Raw genomic sequence first — 21469 nt, 5'->3', positions numbered from 1 at the left:
CGTCCTCATGGATGCTGTAACTACAATTCCTTCTTGGGAATGTGTTTGCTTTCCTATTTTTCCTTTGCCTTTCCTTTTCATGCCTTTTATGAAAATGTTGATAAATACGGTATAATGAGTTCTGTTTCGATTTATTTGCGGTATAAATAACGTTAAAATTCAAAACAAAAACAGTTTCTGCATAGGGACTCGATCCAACGACCGTCCGATAACCGTTTTGTACCCCACTTACCTCACTTTTGTTTCTGGCCAAGCCCTGGATGTAAGATAAACCTGGACGAAACTGGTGATGATGAGTAAGTGCGATCCCCTTGTAAGAGCTCCCTTTCAATAAAATAACTAAAGACTGAATGCTGTTCGTGCTGTCCTAAATGACGTAATCTGGCACAGAGTTTAAGCAGCGTGTAATATTCCCGCATCTGTCATAATCCAAATCCACTTCGAATAGATGCCCAGCTGGACTACAGTCATTTTTTCTGCCACAGGTAGCAGCTCTGTGTCCTATATCCCGCACTATGCATTCGCTTAAATCACTTATAAATTTACTCATGTTTCTTCCTTCGCTACTGTGTACGCCCAATAAGTAAAATTTCGTTATTTGTCATCCTTCCTGGCGTTGCGGTTTTCGTGATCAACAATATTGGAAGGGACATTTTTGCAATGCCGCTTGTGACATTTATTAAGCCTTCCAGAACATCATAGCTTTGTGCGGCGAATGGGAAATAATTCAAGATAAACTACTATAATGTAGTGTGGGTAGATATCCGAAGATTCCATCTTTCCTTGCAATTTGTCAATTGTGTACACTCATTCTTCATTGCCCGTACATGTTCTTTGTGTCTAATAATACGAGGGCGTTTTGAAAAGTAATGCCTCCGAATTTTTTATTCTATTCTCAATATCTGATGATGTATTAAAAGTCATGCATATTTCTCGTTCGATTTCCGCTTCGCTGACGCAAGATGCCACCCTTTGCCGCTAGAGGGCCCAAAATTGTAGCGTGTGACGTGGCAGTCTGTGACGGAAGTATGTCTGTGCGTGACAGAGCCTGAGAAAACCGAAAGCACGAATTCGAAGAGTTCATCCACACATGGATACTCTGTTCTTCAGCATGGAAATGCCAGACCACACAAGAGAACTGCGACATTTGCAACAGTCCGACGCCGTGGTTTCATTGACAACGACCGTCCTCCATACAGCCCCGACTTGCCCCATCCTACTTTCATCTGTTTTCAAAACTTAAAGAACACCTGCAGGGACCTGACTTTGATAGTGATGAGGCGGTGCAAGCAGAGGTGAGGTTTTGGCTCCGTAAACGAAGTCAAAAATTCCGCAGTGACAGTATCGAGAAACGGTCCATCGTTAGGCGAAATGTGTTCGTTGCTGGGGTGACTAATCTGGTTCTTACATAAAAAATTCCATGGCTTTACTTTTCAATACGACCTCGTATTAAAGTTTATTGCAGTCATCCCAATAAATCTGAAGTTGCAACTGCTATATGTTAAATCGTAGATTTCTGAACTATCGCATTTATTATTTGTGTAAGGTCCGCCTACTATGCAAAACTTTCGTCTTTGCATATAGACTAAAACTCGTTACAGCACCTTCGTTTCCTCGTCATTGGGGTTTCTTTATTCAGTTCATTTTTTGCGTTGGATAATGTACGAAAATTAAGAGTAAAAACAAATTTTGTTGGTTGCTGTCATTACCTTAATTTTTCATTAATGGGTTATGCGGAATCTTTTCTACATTTCCTGTAGCATAATTGTTATGATAGTGGTATTTTGTCATCTGCAACTAAAAGATGTTAATGTGAATTTAGTAGGCGGGTTAACAAATCGTAATTTTTTTGTGGCGATATATGGCGCCCTCTATTTGCTATCACTTATTTTTAGCTTTGTGAAATTCTTTTTCATCTGCGTTGTCGTGATTATTGAGAACCGCACCAGACTAATACACATATTTCGCAGAAATCTGTGTGTAAATGACGGTTTTTACTTTGCCAAAACACACTTGCCTTTCACTACTACCTTTTTTTTAGTTTGTTTTGAGTTTATTAAGGCAGTTCGTTATCAAGACTATTTTAATTCTATGTTTTTTTAAAGATATTGCTAATTTTGAGGATGAACTGACTTTGGTTTGTTGCGATGTGTCGTTTTCTGGCCATATTGTCAGATGAGCTTACCTGCGTGAGAGAGTATTGGGTATTATGTGTCAGTATATCCGAATTGTTCTTATTTATACTGTCTTCCGTTTTTACCTTCCTTCCATGTTACTGTGTATTTTGTGAGCCATCTCGTTATAGTATCCATTCTTTTCAGCTATTGTGATGATGATATTTTTTCTTGATACTTATTTCCGATGAAAAGTTTCCTGTAGACTTAGTATACTTTCTGTGTGATGTCTGTCATCTTTTGAGAATGTGGTTTGATTGTTTGTGTACTAACGTATCTGTAACTGTTTCTTACGTAAGAATGTTGAAGTTTAGCTGGTTTTTTTTTCATTTTCAGGATCCTACAAATATTTTCTCTCCAGTACTTTGTCTCAGCTAATGATCTTAGAATACTATATAATCGCTTTTTACATTGATTCGCTGTCGCATAAAACTGAATTGCAAGCCCCTCGAGTATATCCTACAATTTGTGTTTTCAAGTTGATCAGTGAAAGACCGTGAAGAGCTTTACGTGAATATTACACATCGAGAAAGCGAATTTATCCAGATGGATGAACGATTTTCGGGTCACCGAATCCTATTTACGCTGAAAATAAAGTCGCAAATCGTATTGTAGAACACCAATCTCGGCAAAGGATTTTCTAGAGATTTTGTAACGAATTTAAAGAGCGATAAATCTTCCAGGAGTATTGTCTTCTAGCCCGATATCTTGCGTCTTTGTTCCTGTAATTTGGGTCAGAATGTCTCATTCGATATTGTATTCCTTTCATGATCCTTCATAATTATACTGAGCTAACAGTTAAAACTTTCATGTTTTGATTAAAACGCTGATAACAGTATTCTACAGAATTATGTCTGGTTTTCGTATTCAGTGGCAGCAATACATTTTGAATTCTGAATGTGTCCACAGCGCCGTTGTTAATAAAACAGAACTAATTACATCGCGCAGTTCAGCGACTACCGGATACCATGCAATTTGGGCTCAGTGGATCAGACGTAATGTAGTGAAATGGCAGTCCTTGATTGCGAACTGAACATTACATGGAAAAGTGTCATTAAATGCCTGCAGCAATTTTACGAATTGCCTACACTCATCTGTGGGATGGCAATAATACAGTGGCGCCGTGTCCACTGCACCGAGATCTCGTAATAAATCAACACTCAGGCACAGCGCAAAAAGCCGTGGTGTTCGTCGATACCGTTACTTAGAACAGCGATGGAATTTGTGGACTCTGATGAAACCATGTTGCTTGCTCTGGCGTTTACCACATTAAACTAAGGTTTTCGGCAGTGTCCAAGTTAAGAAAGTATGTACCTTGGAAGACAATTTTGTGTGAGATCGGAGCTCATATCAAAGTTTACGTGTGTACTTGCACAAATAACAGTTGGAATGGTGGTGAACACAAAATGACACACACCGACCAGTTGAGGTGCAGCAGTGGTTAAGACACTTGACTCGCCTTCGGAAGGAGCGAACTTCAACATTAGCTGTCTTGAATTACATGGTTTCTCAACTCGTGTGAGGCCAATGCTGGGATGGGTCCTTTGAGAATATCATGGAAGTTTCCATCCAAGTTCAGCTGAGCAGGAGTTTTCTTGTAAATATTGTGCCATCATAGTGGTCAGCCGACGAAATGAATCCTATCGTTACTGGAACCATGTAAGGCATTCATTATTCCAAACGCTTGGTCAGTCGTTACACAGATTCGCTACATTTCTTCACATTGGAACTTCACAACTTATTCTTTCAAATGGATGAATCGACGACCTACCGCTAAGAAGATGTGGAGTAAAAATAGAATTTTTCTTGTCGTTACTTGGATTGTCGTTTGACCTCCAATACTTAATTATCTGCAGAACGCTCGCTCGTTGTATTGCGTACTTTCGAGGGTACAAAGGATGAAGTGTTCTTCAAAACTGTGAGCGTTCATTGTCTGATTTAGCCGATATGATGGACTTTCTGATTCAGAATTTGTTTGTCAACTGTTGTTCAAAGCCGGCCGCAGTGGCCGTGCGGTTCTAGGCGCTACAGTCTGGAGCCGAGCGACCGCTACGGTCGCAGGATCGAACCCTGCCTCGGGCATAGATGTGTGTGATGTCCTTAGGTTAGTTAGGTTCAATTAGTTCTAAGTTCTAGGCGACTGATGACCTCAAAAGTTAAGTCGCATAGTGCTCAGAGCCATTTGAACCATTTGTTGTTCAAAAATGGTTCTGAGCACTATGGGACTTAACATCTGAGGTCATCAGTCCCCTAGAACTTAGAACTGCTTAAACGTACCTAACCTAAGGATATCACACACATCCATGCTCGAGGCAGGATTCGAACCTGTGACCGCTCGGCCACACCGGCCGGCCTCAACTGTTGTGGCTTACATCTGTGGAATCGGTGTCGCATGTGAAAAAAAAAATCAAGTTAGAATTTCCACTTAAGTTGCATAACGGTCTGAATGATCCTGAGTTCAGATCGAAGGATAGCCACTATTCGAAGGTTTGAAATATTTACGGGTATTCAGGTATGCGGCGTCGTCCAGATGGTGAAGTTTTTCGGTAGTATTTCGATCATCTTCTGGCGATCCTGATGACTGATTTCTCTTATTGTTTTACATTTTTATTCCCATTCTTGAGGATACTGGCCAGCCACTGAGAGATTTTTTACTCTATTGGGAAACTGTATTTCATTTTCTTATTTTGACAATGTATCTTATATCCGAATCTGACTTATTTCCAGCTGATACTAATCAAAATCTTGTTAGTTTTTACCATATTGGTTTACAGTATTCATTTTCATTTACATCTAATTTCGGGTTGTATTGTTATCACCAATCTTTGAATTTTCTCATTGTGAGAATACTGAAGGGCGATCTACTTTAATTGTTGAAAACAATTCAAAAGGAAATATTGCACAAAATATTTTTTATTCAATACAATCATTTTCAACAGTCTGTCATCTTCAGGTCTCAAACATTGTGTTGTAGTAAAACATGTTCATTTTACGCTGCAAGAGTCATGGTGTCAGTTCCCTCAAGCACTACTTCAGACAGTCAAGTGCATGCCACGTCGTGCTGCGGCACTTTTGCGTGCTCACAATATTAGACCGGTATACACAATATTAGACCGGTATACTAGCTCTTCAGTGCATGTGGATTTGGCCGTTTGGACAAGGTGCCGTGCGTTTTTAAATATTTTGGCGATGACAAATGTTTATAATATGCTGAGTTTTATCCACTTGACATCTTGTGCATGAGGTCAGCATAAAATGAATATGTTTTACTACTGTTTATTACGGTTTTAAATGTTTAGGCGATGACAAAGGTTTATAATATGCTGACTTTTACCCACTTGACATCTTGTGCATGAGGTCAGCATAAAATGAACATGTGTTACTACAAAAAGACCTGAAGATGACAGCTAGGACTGTTGAAACCGGTTGTGTTGAATAAAAAATATTTTGTGATCTTCGCTTTTGAATGGTATTTATCTATCACAAATCTTCTTGACATTTCATTTTTGGACAGCTTTTTGTTTGATGAGCAAGATTTGTCTTCCGCTGGACATAGTCTTATATATCCCATCTGTGTTCCACTAGTGAGTAGCACGTGGGAAGAATGACTGTTCATAAGCCTCTGCATTAGCTCTAATTTCTCGAATTTTCTCGTCGTGATCATTTCACGATATGTACGTAGTAAGAAGAACTGTGTTTTCCGACTCTTCCCGGAAACTGCTCTTTCGAAATACCAATAACAAACTTCTCCACGATGTAAAACAGCTCTCTTGTAACGTCTGTCACTGCAGTTCGCTTAGCTTCTCTCTAACGTTCTCGCACCAACTAAATGATCCCGTGACGAAACGCACCGCTCTTTGTCGGATCTTCTGTCTCTCTTCTGTCAGTCCTAGTTCTTAGAGATTACAGATACAATACAATATAAATCGGTCATGCAAGAGCCTTGAAAGCCACTTCGTTCGTGGATGGGTTTCATTCCCTTAAGATTCTTTCTGTGACTCTGTCCGCCATCTGCTTTTCCTACCGTTTGTTTTGTGGTCACGCGGGCAGTCGCCATAACAGTTCGGCTATGCGAACACGCTTTACGGAGAGACCAAAACTTCCGTATGTCCCTTGCCCACTTCCCGTAGTGCTCTCACAATATGTGATCCCCCCCACAGAGAGAAATTTAGTTTTCTCGTCAGATTCCATTAGTGCAGTGTAGGTATTTGATAGTGTCTCTAAAGTTCGATGTCATGTTCCTCCAGACGTACAATCATGACCGAAGGAAATTTCGATGCCATGTTCCTGCTAACATACATGCAGGACAGAAGGAATAGACTATAAATTGTCAACAGTGTCTCCGTTGGACAGGCATGCATGTCCGAACGAACATTGGATCGAACTTTAGAGACACTGTCAAATACCAACACTGCATTAATGTAATTCATGCCAAACTCCAGATTCGAGTCCTGGGCCGGCACAAATTTTCATTTGTTTCCACTAACTGTGTTGTTGTGGTGGTACCGTATTCGCAGTTTGGGCCTTAAATCGTCATCAGTGTATCTTCCTTAGGACCTGCCTGAATGTCCGGAGGAACATTGGATCAAACATTGCAGGCACTGTCAAATACCAACACTGCACTAACGTCACTCTGGATAGTTACTCCTAGATATTTTACTGTAGATACTGATTCCAGAAATTAGTTATCCATAGAGTAGTTGTGCAGTAGTGGATTTATTTTGCTATGTATGCGCAGTGGGTTGCACTCATTTACGTGAAGCGTCAACTACCAGAGCGTGAAACATTCATTAATCCTCTGCAGGTTACTCTGCACGCCGGTCTTCTGACGTTGCTAATTTCTTAATACAACCACATCATCTGCGAACAATCCTGTAGAGCTTCCGACTCTTTCTGCCAGACCACTTATATACACTGTAAACAGTAAAGGTACTGTCACATTTCCCTGGAGTACTATGGAAATTTACATCTTTTGATTTTTTTCCTTCAAGAGCGAGGTGTAGTTGAGTTCTGTCTGCTAGGAAGTGCTGAATTTAGCCGCATATGTGGTCCAATACTCGGTAAGTTAGTTTTTTTTTTTTTTCACTAAGCGGCAGTGCGTGGCGGTGTCAAATGCCTCCCTGAAGCCAAAGTGCCATTTTAATCACTGGACGCCGCTGTAAGTCCAACAACCTTTTGCTCAACGTCACCGCCTCGAGACTCTATGTTCACACATTATCAGGACTGTCTGAAATACTGCCGAAATGTCTAGCTTTTTTAAAGACGACATCCGGCTGAATAACTGAGAACACCATACACAGTTATTTGAGGCGACAGTTACCACGGTGCCCATTAAAACACCGATGTGTAGGCATCATTATCCGGATCTGTGACAACTTTAATGTTAAAGGCGTCGGCACACGGACGTGGCTCTCTACGAGCTTTGTGACGTCACTTCTTGCTATTTCACGCTGAGGATCCATTTCGACACTTGAACACAACATAAGCTCTGTGATATTTCGGCAATGTACCACGCAAAGTAGAAGTAAATAGGAAGCACGAACGGTCCCTACGTCACAGGCAAAAAGCAAGACTCCTTACTGTATTTGTCGTGTTCACTAGAGGTTCATGTTTGGTGGTTTGTATGTTATACGTTATACTCTATGAATATTTGCTGTTTGAAAGTACCAGCAGATTGAAAGTCTAGAGAACGAATCTCTATTGTTACAATTTTTTGTAATAAAATGACGGAAACGTCATATTGGTGGTTAAAGAAGCTCCGTTTCTAGTTGTTTTCTCGTTATAACTTAAATGTTACGTGGGTAAGCCGTTTTGAGGCAACGACGCGTTGAAGATTCGTGAAAACATGTCGTTCTTGTTTGGATTTGTTATACTTACATGTCAGTTAATAATATTTCGGCGGTCATTGAAGACTGTAACCTACATCAAAATTAGAAGATGGCGTAGATGACTGAAGCGCCACTATGCGAATCTGAGGGTTCGTCGCTATAGGGAAGAGGGTTCGCGCTCTGCTGTATACATATCTTTTTTTCCCCCTTCGTGTTTTCTAAAAGGTTGTTGCACTTTCTACGATGTTGATAGAAATAATATCTGTATTATTTCATGTTACGTAAATATAAGAGTGCTGTCTATCAGAAGTAAAATTTGTTCGATTTGGTGAACTTACAGTGTGAAAGTTATTGAATTACATGGAAAAAAAGTAAATTAGTTACCAATTACAGCGTGCACACACTTTAAATAGCATCTAAACGTCACTGTAGATATTTGGATTTAGGTTATGACGTGTTCGATATGCCTCCCATCATTGACGATGATGTGGTCCAGACGAATAGCGAAATTCTGCACGACTCGCTTTGGCGTGAGAACATCAATACTGTCGATGACCTCCTGAATCGCTATTCTCGCTCAGCAATGGTTTTGGTGTTATTACTGTACATCTTGTCTTCAATACAGCCCCACAAAAAGGAGTCGCATGCTTTCAGATCTGGGCAATATGGTGGCTAATCGAGGGCCATGCCGGTGCACTTGGGTAACACAGAGCCAGAATGCGGTCCCCAGAGTGCTCCCCCAGGACATCTGACACTCTCCTGCTCCGATAAGTTCTTGCATGAACAACATCTTGTCGAAATCAGGGTCACCTTGGATAATGGAAATGTAGTCATTTTCCAAAGCCTTCATGTACCGTTCGTTAGTCACCGCGCCATCAAGGAATATTGCCATTAAGGAATATCGCACTGATTATTCCGTGACTGGACATTGCACACCACACAGTCACCCGTTGAGGGGAAGAGACTTCTCGATCGCGAAATGAGGATCTCATTCCCCCAAATGCGCCAATTTTACTTATCCACGAATCGATCCAAATGAAAGTGGGCTCCCTCGCTAAACCAAATCACACAATTCGCATTATTCCCCGCGTCCAGCCGTGCAGTTTGAACGTACTAACTCAAACGTTTGAGAAGTTATGAGGATTTCATTTCAGATAGTCCAGTAATTGTTGTCCTGTATATAAGCTGATGTTCTTTCTGACTGGACGTATAACTTTCCTTTTTGTCTTGTTAGCCGGCCGCCGTGCTCGAGCGGTTCTAGGAGCTTCAGTCCGGAACCACGCGGCTGCTACCGTCGCAGGTTCGAATCCTACCTCGGACTTGGATGTGTGTGGTGTCCTTAGGTTAGTTAGGATTAAGTAGTTCTAAGTTCAAATGGTTCAAATGGCTCTGAGCACTATGGGACTTAACATCAGAGGTCATCAGTCCCCTAGAACTTAGAACTACTTAAACCTAACTAACGTAAGGACATCACACACATCCATGCCCGAGGCAGGATTCGAACCTGCGATCGTAGCGGTCGCGCGGTTCCAGACTGACGCGCTTAGAACCGCTTGGCCACACCGGCCGGCAATTCTAAGTCTTGTTACAAGTCCACGCATATTGATGTTTTATTTTTGTATACTACAGACATAACAACATGACCAACGTATAGTAAAGAAAGGAAATCTGCTTTCTAAAAGAGCTACGCGCGTTCATTTTAGCGAACAAACTGAATGGTTTACGAGCCAAATAAAGCCGATCATTGCCGCTGGAGAGCGCTGAGTCCACAAAATCACGTTAACCAGATCGGTGCCGTGTGCCGACGGCGCTGCGTCTCGTGACGTTGGATATGCCGTCTGCGTGCGCGTCAGCGTTAGTTGCGTCGTGCCATGTGCCGCCGGCTTTACCTTGCCTTTCTGAGCAGTTGCTCATCATTTTGAAAAGAAGCAGAAAAATTTTCCTTTGACAAGGGTTGGGGTAGGGAGTCTGGACGCGTGAGCTGCGCGGTCCCGGCGCGGTGGCCGCTAATTCGGCATGAAAAGCTCTGGCCCGGCTGGCCGCGGGATAATGGGCCAGCTCGTGTCACACTGATGGATGCGAAGGGCGCGTGGCCGCCGGCGGCGCCGACGCCGTGCGCTATGTAGGCCACGGCGCGCCACGCGCTCGCTTCTTATCGGAGCGCCACAATGCCGCTGCCCCGCTGTTTATGGTTTAATATTGGATTACGCGTCTCCGTGGCAGCCGAGGGGTGGGCGGTTCCCGCGCCGATAATGGCCGCCCCGTCTGAAGAATGGAACTGCAGGATGGACGGGCGGGTAGTTGTACCGACGTGCGGCCGGCGCCGATCTTTTGTTCTGGTAGCCAGTGTTTGCGCAGCTGCGTGGTTGGTAGGGCAGTGGGAGGGACCGAAGGGAGGGGGAGTAGTGCTGCGGTGGAGTGCTTGGGATGGGAAGGCGGTAGGAGGGAGGGACACGCGCCGTGGCTCTGTGATTACTGTCTACTCTCGCGGCTGGTGGTAATGACAGATGAGGGATGCTCCCGGTAATGCACATTTGGATAGGCGCGCTCCACAATCTTGCTTTACTGAAGCTGGCAGCGCGCGTGCAGATCGTTAACTGCGGTCCATTCGGAATGGGGAAATTAATCGCTGAGTCAACTCCGTCCAGCACAGTAGTTCGATCGACATCGGCGAGCCACTCATTACTTTGAAAAAAGTTTTGTGAGGCAGGACCGGTGAACGTGTATTTCAGTACTCTTTACCTCCCGTTGTTAGGAATTTCGTCATGAAATTATGCCTCAGAAACTGACAAGTGCTTATTTGTAGCGAAAGCGCGTTTTAGATAATTTTCCTTATTTCAGTTTTTTCTTGAAGAAAACAGCGGAGTGGAGGGCCTCTGTCTTTCACGCCATCAATCTGTTGCTGTGGTGGCTACACAGAAATAATACCATTGGCCACTGTGACTTTTCTGACTTGTACTGTCTTCCTACTTCTTTTTCCCGTGATGAGTAATTACCAGCGAAGGAAGTAGCTTGTTGTACTGTGAAGTGCCTATAAACTGGGGTAGTTTTTAGGCTAAAACTGCTTCTAAGGGTAGCTGTACCATTTAATTACTGTATAAATGAGACTCCCACCTAATCCCACCATCAACCAACCACCCTGGTTCCTTATTAGCTACGATAAATATAGTGGATGTTTGTTTTGAAGTAAATCACTTTTCTGTCTGCCTGCCATCAAGTCAATGCTTGCCGCGAGGGGTAGCTGCGCTGTCTAGGGGGTCTTGTCACGGTCCGGACGGCTCCCCCCCGTCGGAGGTTCGAGTCCTCCCTCGGGCATGGTTTTGCGTGTGTGTGTGTGTGTGTGTGATGTCCATAGTGTACGTTAGTTTAAGTTAGATTAAGTAGTGGGTAAGCTTAGGGTCCGATGACCTTAGCGGTTTTGTTCCAAAAGACCTTACCACAAATATCCTAATTTTCCAAAGTCATTGCTGTGCTACCTATAATATATATGTCACAGATGTTTTCCACAGTTAATTTATGCAGCTATGTTACCATATGGATTTATTATTCACATGCTACGGAAGTATTTCAGTAAATCTGTGTTTTGGTGCAGGAGAAGGGGAAGCAGTTCAGAGTTAAGCGTCTTTAAAAGAAAATCGATTTCAGACGGAGAAGAGACGCAGGACTGGCGAAAGAAATCAGAAATCATCATCTTGGCAGTCTGGAAAACTGCGGATAACATAAATCTGATTTTCCGGACGAGAATTTGCGCTGTATATCCCCGGAAATGTGTCCAGTTTGTTAACTTCAGTGCTACCTTCGTCGGTGAAGAGAAGAAAAAATCTTAAAACAATTAGGAACAAGAACTGGACTCGCAAGCTGCTTTGTAATACCAACAGATCTACCTGTCCAACACAAGTATGAAGATAGCCAAAACTTGCCGCATTCGGGAAGACGACGGTTCAATCCCGCGTCCGGCCATCCTGACTTAGGTTTTCCGTGATTTCCCTAAATCACTTCAGGCAAATGCCGGGGTGGTGCCTTTGAAAGGGCACGGCCGACTTCCTTCCCCGTCCTTTCCTAATCCGATGACACCGATGACCTCGCTGTCTGGTCTCCTTCCCCAAACAATCCAATCCAAAAGCCCGCATCTCGTGGTCGTGCGGTAGCGTTCTCGCTTCCCACGCCCGGGTTCCCGGGTTCGATTCCCGGCGGGGTCAGGGATTTTCTCTGCCTCGTGATGGCTGGGTGTTGTGTGCTGTCCTTAGGTTAGTTAGGTTTAAGTAGTTCTAAGTTCTAGGGGACTTATGACCACAGCAGTTGAGTCCCATAGTGCTCAGAGCCATTTGATTTTTTTTCCAATCCAAAATATGCAATGCACTTCGTGTTGTGTCTAGACAAGACAGCCTAGACACAATGAGAGGAAGCCGAAAGGCACGCGCTAAGTTAAAGCAGGATGGCGTGAGGTCTGAAACAGGATACGTAATGAATGCTATAAAGAAAAGTACGTAGCTTCTGGAATACTTAACTTTAATCCATCCTTTTGGTACATCTGGAGATTGTGGTGATTCAAGTGAGACTCTTTAGATACATGCAATGTTACTAATGGCGCCTTGCTAGGTCGTAGCCATTGACTTAGCTGAAGGCTATTCTAACTATCTGCTTTGCAAATGAGCGAGGCTTCGTCAGTGTGCATCGCTAGCTACGTCGTCCGTACAACTGGGCGAGTGCCATTCCGTATCTCGAGACCTGTCTTGTGGTGGCGCTCGGCCTGCGATCACACAGTGGCGACACGCGGGTCCGACATGTACTAATGGACCGCGGCCGATTTAAAACTAGCACCTAGCAAGTGTGGTGTCTGGCGGTGACACCACACTTCGAATAGTAGCAAGTACGGCTAGATCGTTAGTCGCGAAATCGCAAAACTATTTCGTCATTCACCGTGACACTAACATGAGCTGCCAATCATTGGCTCAGACACTGACTACACTCTTGATTAGGAAACTACCTCTCTGTCCGTTCCCGTATGTAGATTTCTGCTTTATGAAGGTTTACACACTCTTCATTTATATAGGATGCAGATTTTAATGACATGTCTGCCTCATTTTCGATTTCAAGTTTCCGCAGTGTAGTCGTTGCCTGACGCGGTAAAAATAATATTTACACAAAACTAACGAACCCGGCAATACTTCGCAGTTATTAAATAAGTGTGGGAATTGGACATACGTCCTGACCATCTTTTTCCTCCCACTCTCTACCTCCTCCTCTCTCCTCTCTGTTTATCACGTTCTCCACCCACTCTCCCTGTGTATCTCCCCGTCACCCCACCTTTCTCCACCACTTTCTCCCTTCTCTCTGTGTCAATCTCCACTACGACGTTGTGGTGCCTTGATCCCACCTCGAAAATGAGTTTCCTCCAGGCCTGCAAAATAGTTGTTAACTCCGGCTGTCAATTCTTCGTTTGAAATTAATCTTCGTCCACCAAGAAAAATTTTCAGTTTTGAGAAGAGATGGAAGACTGACGGAGCCGTACCGTGTGAATAAGGTGGATGTGACAACGATTCATACCTTAGTTCATGTAATGTTGCCAAGGCGACGACACATGTGTGCGGGCGCGCATTGTCTTGATGGAAGATGACTTTCTTCCTTATTAAACCTGGCCTTTTTTCACGTAGCTTTTGTTGTCATTTGTTCAGGAGGTTAGCATAGTATTCTCCAATAATTGTTTGCCCAGTCGGGAGCTAATCTACAAAGAGAATCCCCTTCGCATCCCATAACACTGATGCCATGACCTTTCCCGCCGAAGGAATTGTCTTTATTTTCTTTGGCGACGGAGAATCAGCATGTTCCCACTGCTTGACTGTTGTTTTGTCTTTGGAGTATACTAATGCACCAAGTTTCATCCGTGGTCAAAAGCCGGCGCAAAAAATCTTATTCGTTTCTCCTAAAACATTGTGGCGATATGTCGATTCTCAAGCGTTTTTGATCCAGTGTCAAGAGTCGCGGCACCCATCTTCCAGATAATTTTTTTCATTTCTAATTCTTCTGTTAAAATGTGATAAACTCTTTCAGATGACATCTGGCAGACGCGAGCAATTTCATGCACTTTTAGTCGGCGATCCTCCATGACCATTTTGTGCACTTTTGCAATTATTTCTGAAGTAGTGATACATCTTGGCCGATCACTGCGGGGATCATCATCTAAGCTTTTCTGACCACATTTAAATTCATTTGTCCACTTGGCAACAGCTAAATATGAAGGAGCAGTGTCCGCCAGTGTATTCTGGAAATCGGCGTGAATGTCCTTTGCTTTCATACCTTGCTTTACGAAGTACATGATCACTGCTCGAATCTCGTTTGTTTTTCCATCTTCGCAAATCACTACGTGGGAACAACAACAGAGCCACGTCACCGCCACAGCTCCATTCCTAGAGCGCTGACGTGGCACGTGTCTACAGGCAACAGTCAAATGAATATTCACTTTAACAATTCGTTGCGCTAGCACTGGCCTCTCGTGGTGATTCCGAGAACTTTTCAAACCACCCTCGTATGTGGGAACAAAACTTTGTCTAACGGTTTAAATGCCCTGCTATCGTAGTTAATAATGACTACGAGAAGGAAAACGAAATCGGATGCTTGCACAGCACATCATAGGGCAGCATTTTCTTTCTCGCACTTGGTCTTAACAGAAAACTTGTACATTGATGTTTGAAAAATAGACTGCAGAGTCTGTGTCCATCCGAAGATTTACTAGACTATCGAGTAAAAATTTGAAGCAAATCGGTTAAGAACATTTCGAGATTTTGGCTTCAATGTTACTCCTTCAGTTAAGTACTCTTCGCGATTTTTGGTGAAAACGTTAAACAACGGCTTGTTTTTATATAGTAGCATAGATTACAGTTACCACCACTTGACATATCCTAAAGGTTTTTCCACAGCAGAAAATACTGAAGCAGTTGACTAGTTAATAAGGTTACTAACTAGCGAGAAGGAGTGCAAAAATGTATTACAAGTTATAAAGCAAATAAAGATTAAAGCGATGTGTTTAAAAGAAGTCGTTGTTGCAAGCCCGGGACTAGGCTATTTGCGTGACTATAGGTAGAGTACGAATTCCTTCGTACCGGCACTAGGAGGGCGAGACTGACGAGCACGGCGCGCTGGCAGTCTTGTACTTAGGCGAAGAATCATCGGCACTTATATGATAGGAGACTGATTGGGCCTCGGACCTCCTTGACGGCCTTGAACGAGGAAAACTCCTCGACCCTGTCTCTGATCAAACCTGGGACTTCCAGCAGCCACGAACAGCAATGTACGACAACGTAATGTTATCAGACCAATTAACTTCAAACATTTGTCTGTTGCCGTAGTGTGTAAGGCCTGATACCATGTTTTCTTCTGCTACAAGTGACAGCATTTCTTCATTACTTAATTTAATTAATGCCACGCGGTTCGAGCGTTTTCAATTCATTATCAGGCGATTTTATTGTGCACTTAAAAAGTATTTGCTGAAGTAGTTTGAATTTAATTATTCGAAAATTTAAAAGCTCTGTCCTGACCCAATCGCTTCTTGTGAGAAATTAGGGCATGGGGGAGGTGGGAGGCATAGCGTGAGAAAGTGACGCCCACATTTGTTTTGTGTTTGTGGTCCTAATGTTCAGATACGTTTCGTTTGTTGTGAAAATGTGAGTTATGCATTACAAGCATATATTATGTTGCAAAAATACATCATGATAACAGCAAGAACAGTGGAGTCAAGCTCATTCCCCCTCCCCCCCCCCTTGACATGTCTCATTTTCTCGCAAGAAATGACTGCATCATTATTTCATTATATTACACATAGTTTTTTAAATTATCAAATAATTAATGTTACATTACCTCAGTAACTTCTGTTTCCCTATACATGCAATAAAAGCACCTGGTGGTGAGCAAAACAAACCGAGGAAACGTTGAAATGTATTAAATGAGTAAAGAATATTGATGTTAGGAGAACAAAACAAATAATTTAACTTAAAAGAATCGCATTAGGGCCAGCCGAAGTGGCCGTGCGGTTAAAGGCGCTGCAGTCTGGAACCGCAAGACCGCTACGGTCGCAGGTTCGAATCCTGGCTCGGGCATGGATGTTTGTGATGTCCTTAGGTTAGTTAGGTTTAACTAGTTCTAAGTTCTAGGGGACTAATGACCTCAGCAGCTGAGTCCCATAGTGCTCAGAGCCATTTGAACCATTTGAATCGCATTAGGTAAGTGGGACTTGTTGGTAAACAATAGGATTAAATTGCACAAACTCGAATCACACAAGGAATATGATACAGCTGATAGGAACAAAGATATGACTCAGAGAACACCAAAGAAGCAAACTGCCTGTCACCATGTAACATCGCTGACTCAACTATCAATATAGCTGTCACGAAACATCATTATCAAAAACTTTCGTGACGGTTACTTAAATGATTATTAAAAAGATAATAATGTCTACTATAGCTCCAAAAGCATCAAAGGAGAAAACTTACAAAGTATTGGGATAGCAACTGAGATATCGATATCTTATGGATATTGAGACCACACTGGTGTACGTAGCAAACGAAAATTCTGTAATAGGTAATTATGTACTTAAAAATTTGAAATATTATATAAAACTACGTACTTTCCACAGCTACTGCAATCAAACCGAAATAGGCCTACTGTAATAAACAATGTATAATCAAACACAGCAGTGTCCTTGTTCTCACAACATAATGTAAAAACGTTCTTATATTACATATGCGGCGCAGTGGGCCAGATGAATACAAATATTACAGAAATTTAAGACAGAGTTATATCGTTAATCGATATAACTTCAATGAGCTTCAGTAGATGACAAAGACTGAAGCCGATATCGATGTCGTGTTCTTTCGCTTGTATGTGGTGGGACTAGCTTAGCACCCGCTGCTTCACACTTTTTGTTTTTATTGAGTCCAATTTTTATGTTGTTCACAAATTGCAACACCTTCTAAGCTTTCCACATCAATTAAGGCCATAAAGGCATGGTCTTTTCCGAATTTACTCCTGACCAAAAAGCGATTCTGGTAGCTGGAGTCCAAAGCGTTTGTGAATCATGCCTTTTGCTTTCTAGTGGAGATATTTCCAAAGCAACTTTCATTCCCTAATAAATATTTCTGTCTAACCGAGAAGTAAAATAACAATTTTCATAAATTGAGTGTTACAATTTTTTAACGCGACGAAATAGTTTCTTAAAAATTTTCATCCTCTGTTGAACTCCCTTAGGGGTTGAATTTCCAGAAACTCTGAAACACTTAATTTTTTTATTTCTAAGCGAGAAGTCAAATACCATTTGTCACAGATGTAGCCTTAAAGATCCTTTAGTGGTTGTTTACTAGTTATTATTTGCAAAATACTTTCACCCCTCACTTTACCCCCTTACCGGTTGAATTTCCAAAAATGCTGGCACACGTAGCTGTTTATTTTCTGACTGAGAAACTAAATACCAGTTTTCGTACATCTAGGTTCAATATTTGCTTAACAACAATGTACTTTCAAAAGACCTTTCATTCCCTATTTCACCCCGTAAGGAGCAGAATTTCGGACAATCCCTTCTTAAATGATGCCCTCTCCCAACTTCAAGTTTCTAACAACAGCGGTTTGGACTGGGCGATGATGAGTCATTGACTCAGCCTGACCCTGTTTCACCCCCTTAGGGGCTGAATTTCCAAAAACAGTGAAATGTGTATGTTTTATTTCTAATAGAGAAGCCAAATATAAAGTTTCGTAGATTTAGCCTCAAAAATGGTTGAACAATGAAATATTTCCATAAAACTTTCATCCCCCTTTTCATCCCCATAGGGGTACAATTTCCAAAAATGACGAAGAAAATACTCATATTATTTCTGAATACCCAAATTTAAATTTGCGTAGATTTAGGTTTAAAAATGCTTTCATAATAACATATTTTTTAAAAAAACCTCATCTCCTCTTTCACCCCCTTAGGAGTTCGATTCCCAAAAACACTAAAACGCGTATCTTTTTATTTGTAACCGAGAAGTCAGATACCAATGTTCACAGATACAACTTTAAAAATACTTTAGTAATTCTTTGAAAGTTTTACGCTCTATTTTACCCCATCAGGGATTGAATTTCCAAAAAAAGTGACATGCGTCTGTTTTATTTCTCACAGAGAAGCCAAATACAAATTTTCTTTGATTTAGCTTTAAAAATGTTTGCACAGTGAAATATGTCCATAAAAACTTTCATTCCCTGTTTCACCTCCATAGGAATGGAATTTCCAATAACAGTGAAACACGTAACTTTTTTATTTCTGACAAGTCAAACTTCAATTTTCATAAAAATAGTTTTGAAAATGCTCCAGTAAAAGTCTTATCCCATATTTCACACCCTAGGGGGCTCAGTTTCCAAAACCATGGAAACATTTATTGTTTTATTTGTAAATGAGAAGTCAAATACCAGTGTCCGTATATGTAGCTTTAAAAATATTTCAGCAGTTCTTTACTAATTACATATTCTCAAAAAAATGCTTTCTTCCACTGTTTCACCCTCATAAGGTTCAATTTCCAAAGCTGATGAAACACGTATTTCTTTTTATATCTGATCGAGAAACCAAATACCATTTTTCGCAGGACTAGCTTCAAAATTGCCCTAATAACAACATTTTCTATTCCTGTTTCACCCCCTGAGAGTTGCAATTTCTAAAACTCCCTTCTTAAACGACTCTTACAGTATAAGATTCACATCTTCTCCAAATTTCAAGTTTCTATTTTTAGCAGTATCCGCTGGGCGATGCTGAGTCAGTCATTAAATCAGGGCATTGGCTTTTGTATGTAGAGATGGCAGTTTTAGCAGCATTTTATTTACAACTAATGAATAATTTACAACGGAGTGCGTCGTTCCTTGGTCGCAGGTTCTGCGTGGGAGACCGCTTCTACCTGTGCGAGAACAAGATCCTGTGCGAGTACGACTACGAGGAGCGACTCGTCTTCGCCAACATGGCGTACAACCCGTCCAGCCTGGCGCACATCAAACGACAGACCAGCCACTTGCCGGTGAGTTACCGAAGTACCGAGCCTCTACAATCTTACTGACGAAGGAATTATTATTTTTGGCTGGGACACTGGACAGCATATTCGCAGAACAAAATTAAGATAAACCCAGTCCCCCAGTCCAACCGATGTTTTCAGGTGAACGCCGGATTGTAAATGTGCTCCTAGATGTTCTCGATTGGGATTCCCCTCTGCTGTGCTACTAGCCTGCTGAGATGCCTGTGTGAAATGAACGAATTTCTATAACAGCCCACCTTGCTCTCACAAATGGGAAAAATTGCTTACAGGGTCAGTCAATGACAGATCTCGACGATACTTTTAATACAAAAGCTTCTTATGAAGCACCTCTTGCAACAAGGATAACGTGTTAATTATGAGAATTATTTGCGTACATTTTTCTCTTTTGCACATAATAAACTTGATGTGAAATTTTACCTATTAGAAGATGATTCATACGGGCTGACAGTCTGTCATCATTTACTTGTGCTATTGTGTCTACACCTTCCTGAGACTCGTGGATAACATATCATACATACAACTACATTTTGTTGATAAGTAACGTACGCTTGTGCAACACAATATTCAACTTGTCGTATCAGTAAGGAACGAGAGGTATTTGGAAAGTAGAACCCAGCATCGAGGGAAGCTTTACTGAAAGGATCGCATCCAATAGTTTCACATACTTTCACTGCGTGAGACACTGTGGACTCTTCTGTTATTTAAGCCAAAAGATTGATGCACTCTGTGGAGAACTATGTACCCCACTTCAAAATCTGTGAAAAAGAAAAAAGAAGAGGGATTAACGCCCGTTGACAACGAAGTCATTAGAGCCAGTCCCGTCTCTCCTTGTTTAGATGTTTGACACTTTGATTGCTTCTAGTCATCTGTAATGATTGATGGCACTTCTTGACATCTCTTTCGGTACCATTTAAGTGATTCCTTTCTGTTTTGTTCCGGAAGTAATCAGTTCATTATCACTAGGGACGAAATAAAATTAAATTACGCTTTTTGTCCCCTTTGTTGGTGTCTGACAAAGATATTATATTTGTTTCAGACGCCAGTAATACAGAGAATGAAAAATACAATAAATATTACATGATAAAAAACACTGTATGAGTAATCTGGAAAGATTAATTTTCGCAGTCCTTTCTTACTTCCACCTGTTGTTTCCGAAAGCAGACGGGGTGGTAAATGAACAATTAGATATTCCATTAGTGGAGATTTTTATATACCTTTCCTGTGAAGACGAAATGTGGCTGTCGTTGACGTTAAAGGAAATCCAAGGACAGTTTCATAAGCTGAATCGTGAGTCACAATCTTTGGTTACATCTATGTGATCCCCTGATGCGAATCCTTTCAGCAGGTTCTAATCTGTTGTAACTCTTGACCTGGAATTATTAACACTAGTCAACAAATTTAATTTTTTCTGGAGCTGGTTTGTAAATGGGTGGATTTACCTTAATTGAGTGTGCTGAATTCAGTGGTAAAAATCAGCTTTTCTCCGTAACATCACATTTCCTAGATACACAGCAGAATTAAAACCAACACTGGCGGGTACTGAGCTACACTAGAAGTGTGCATGTCAATTTTAAAATAAGTGCTAAGTACACACATGTTACTGTACCGATTATATGTGCTCATGTTCATCACCAGTTTACAACTTCTTTGAAGCTCAACAGTTATACCTTGTTTCAGCTTTGCTTCGCTCACTTTGGTGAACTTTTCTTTCAAGCGATTGAAGGTCTGACCACCTTTATTCACAGCTTTTACAAAGATTTCCACGAAGCTCTTCTTGAGATGAAGATGAGGCAAAGTGTTTTTTGCGCTCAACCAATGGACTGTTTCTCACATTTTCCTTTCCAGATATATATGGTTGCCTCATAGGCCACTCCTTGACTGTACATTGGTTCTTGATGTTCCGGCTGTCGCATAACCACAGAAAAACAGCTTGTTTTTTTAATCCACCCTGTGGCTTGTAAGTTATATACAGGAATAGGCGACTCTTCATTTCGAGATACCGGAAAATGCACAGAAGATACATTTGGATTCTTTATTTTATGTCTACTTTTGTTTCAAATACCCCGTAATATTTCTTAGGCAGAACTAACAGTCTCAGAAGTGGTGTTCAGTCTCATATCACACCCCTGGAACAACTAATGTCAGCGTTGGGTGTTTTCCTTTCAACGATTTGGCTGATGTAGTAATACAAGTTACGCAGGCCTTATCAGGTGCAAAAATTTTATCTTGATCACCAACAAGATGACCAAAATATAGTTCATATGCCTTCTTACTAAATCAGTGAACAGACATTCAAACCAAAGAATGGTATACACCGAAATACGGAAAATAAACAATAAAAATCAAAGCCCTTAAATACTTAAAACTTTTATATGCTAGAACATTTCGAAAGGCAGAGTGGGAGTATACAAATCAAAATACA

At 41.6% G+C, this 21469-nt stretch overlaps 1 protein-coding gene across 1 annotated transcript in view; it reads left to right on the top strand.

The window, feature by feature from the left end:
- LOC124605790 (LIM domain only protein 3-like) overlaps nt 1-21469 on the top strand; it is a 341408-nt gene that overhangs the window by 309065 nt on the left and 10874 nt on the right. The window contains exon 5 of the mRNA XM_047137682.1: nt 18891-19032. Coding sequence (XP_046993638.1) covers nt 18891-19032 — 142 coding nt within the window. The remainder of the gene's footprint in view (nt 1-18890; nt 19033-21469) is intronic.

This window comes from Schistocerca americana, chromosome 3, assembly GCF_021461395.2.
Source record: "Schistocerca americana isolate TAMUIC-IGC-003095 chromosome 3, iqSchAmer2.1, whole genome shotgun sequence".
NCBI lineage: Eukaryota > Metazoa > Arthropoda > Insecta > Orthoptera > Acrididae > Schistocerca > Schistocerca americana.
This window is presented reverse-complemented; position numbering and strand designations above follow the sequence as displayed.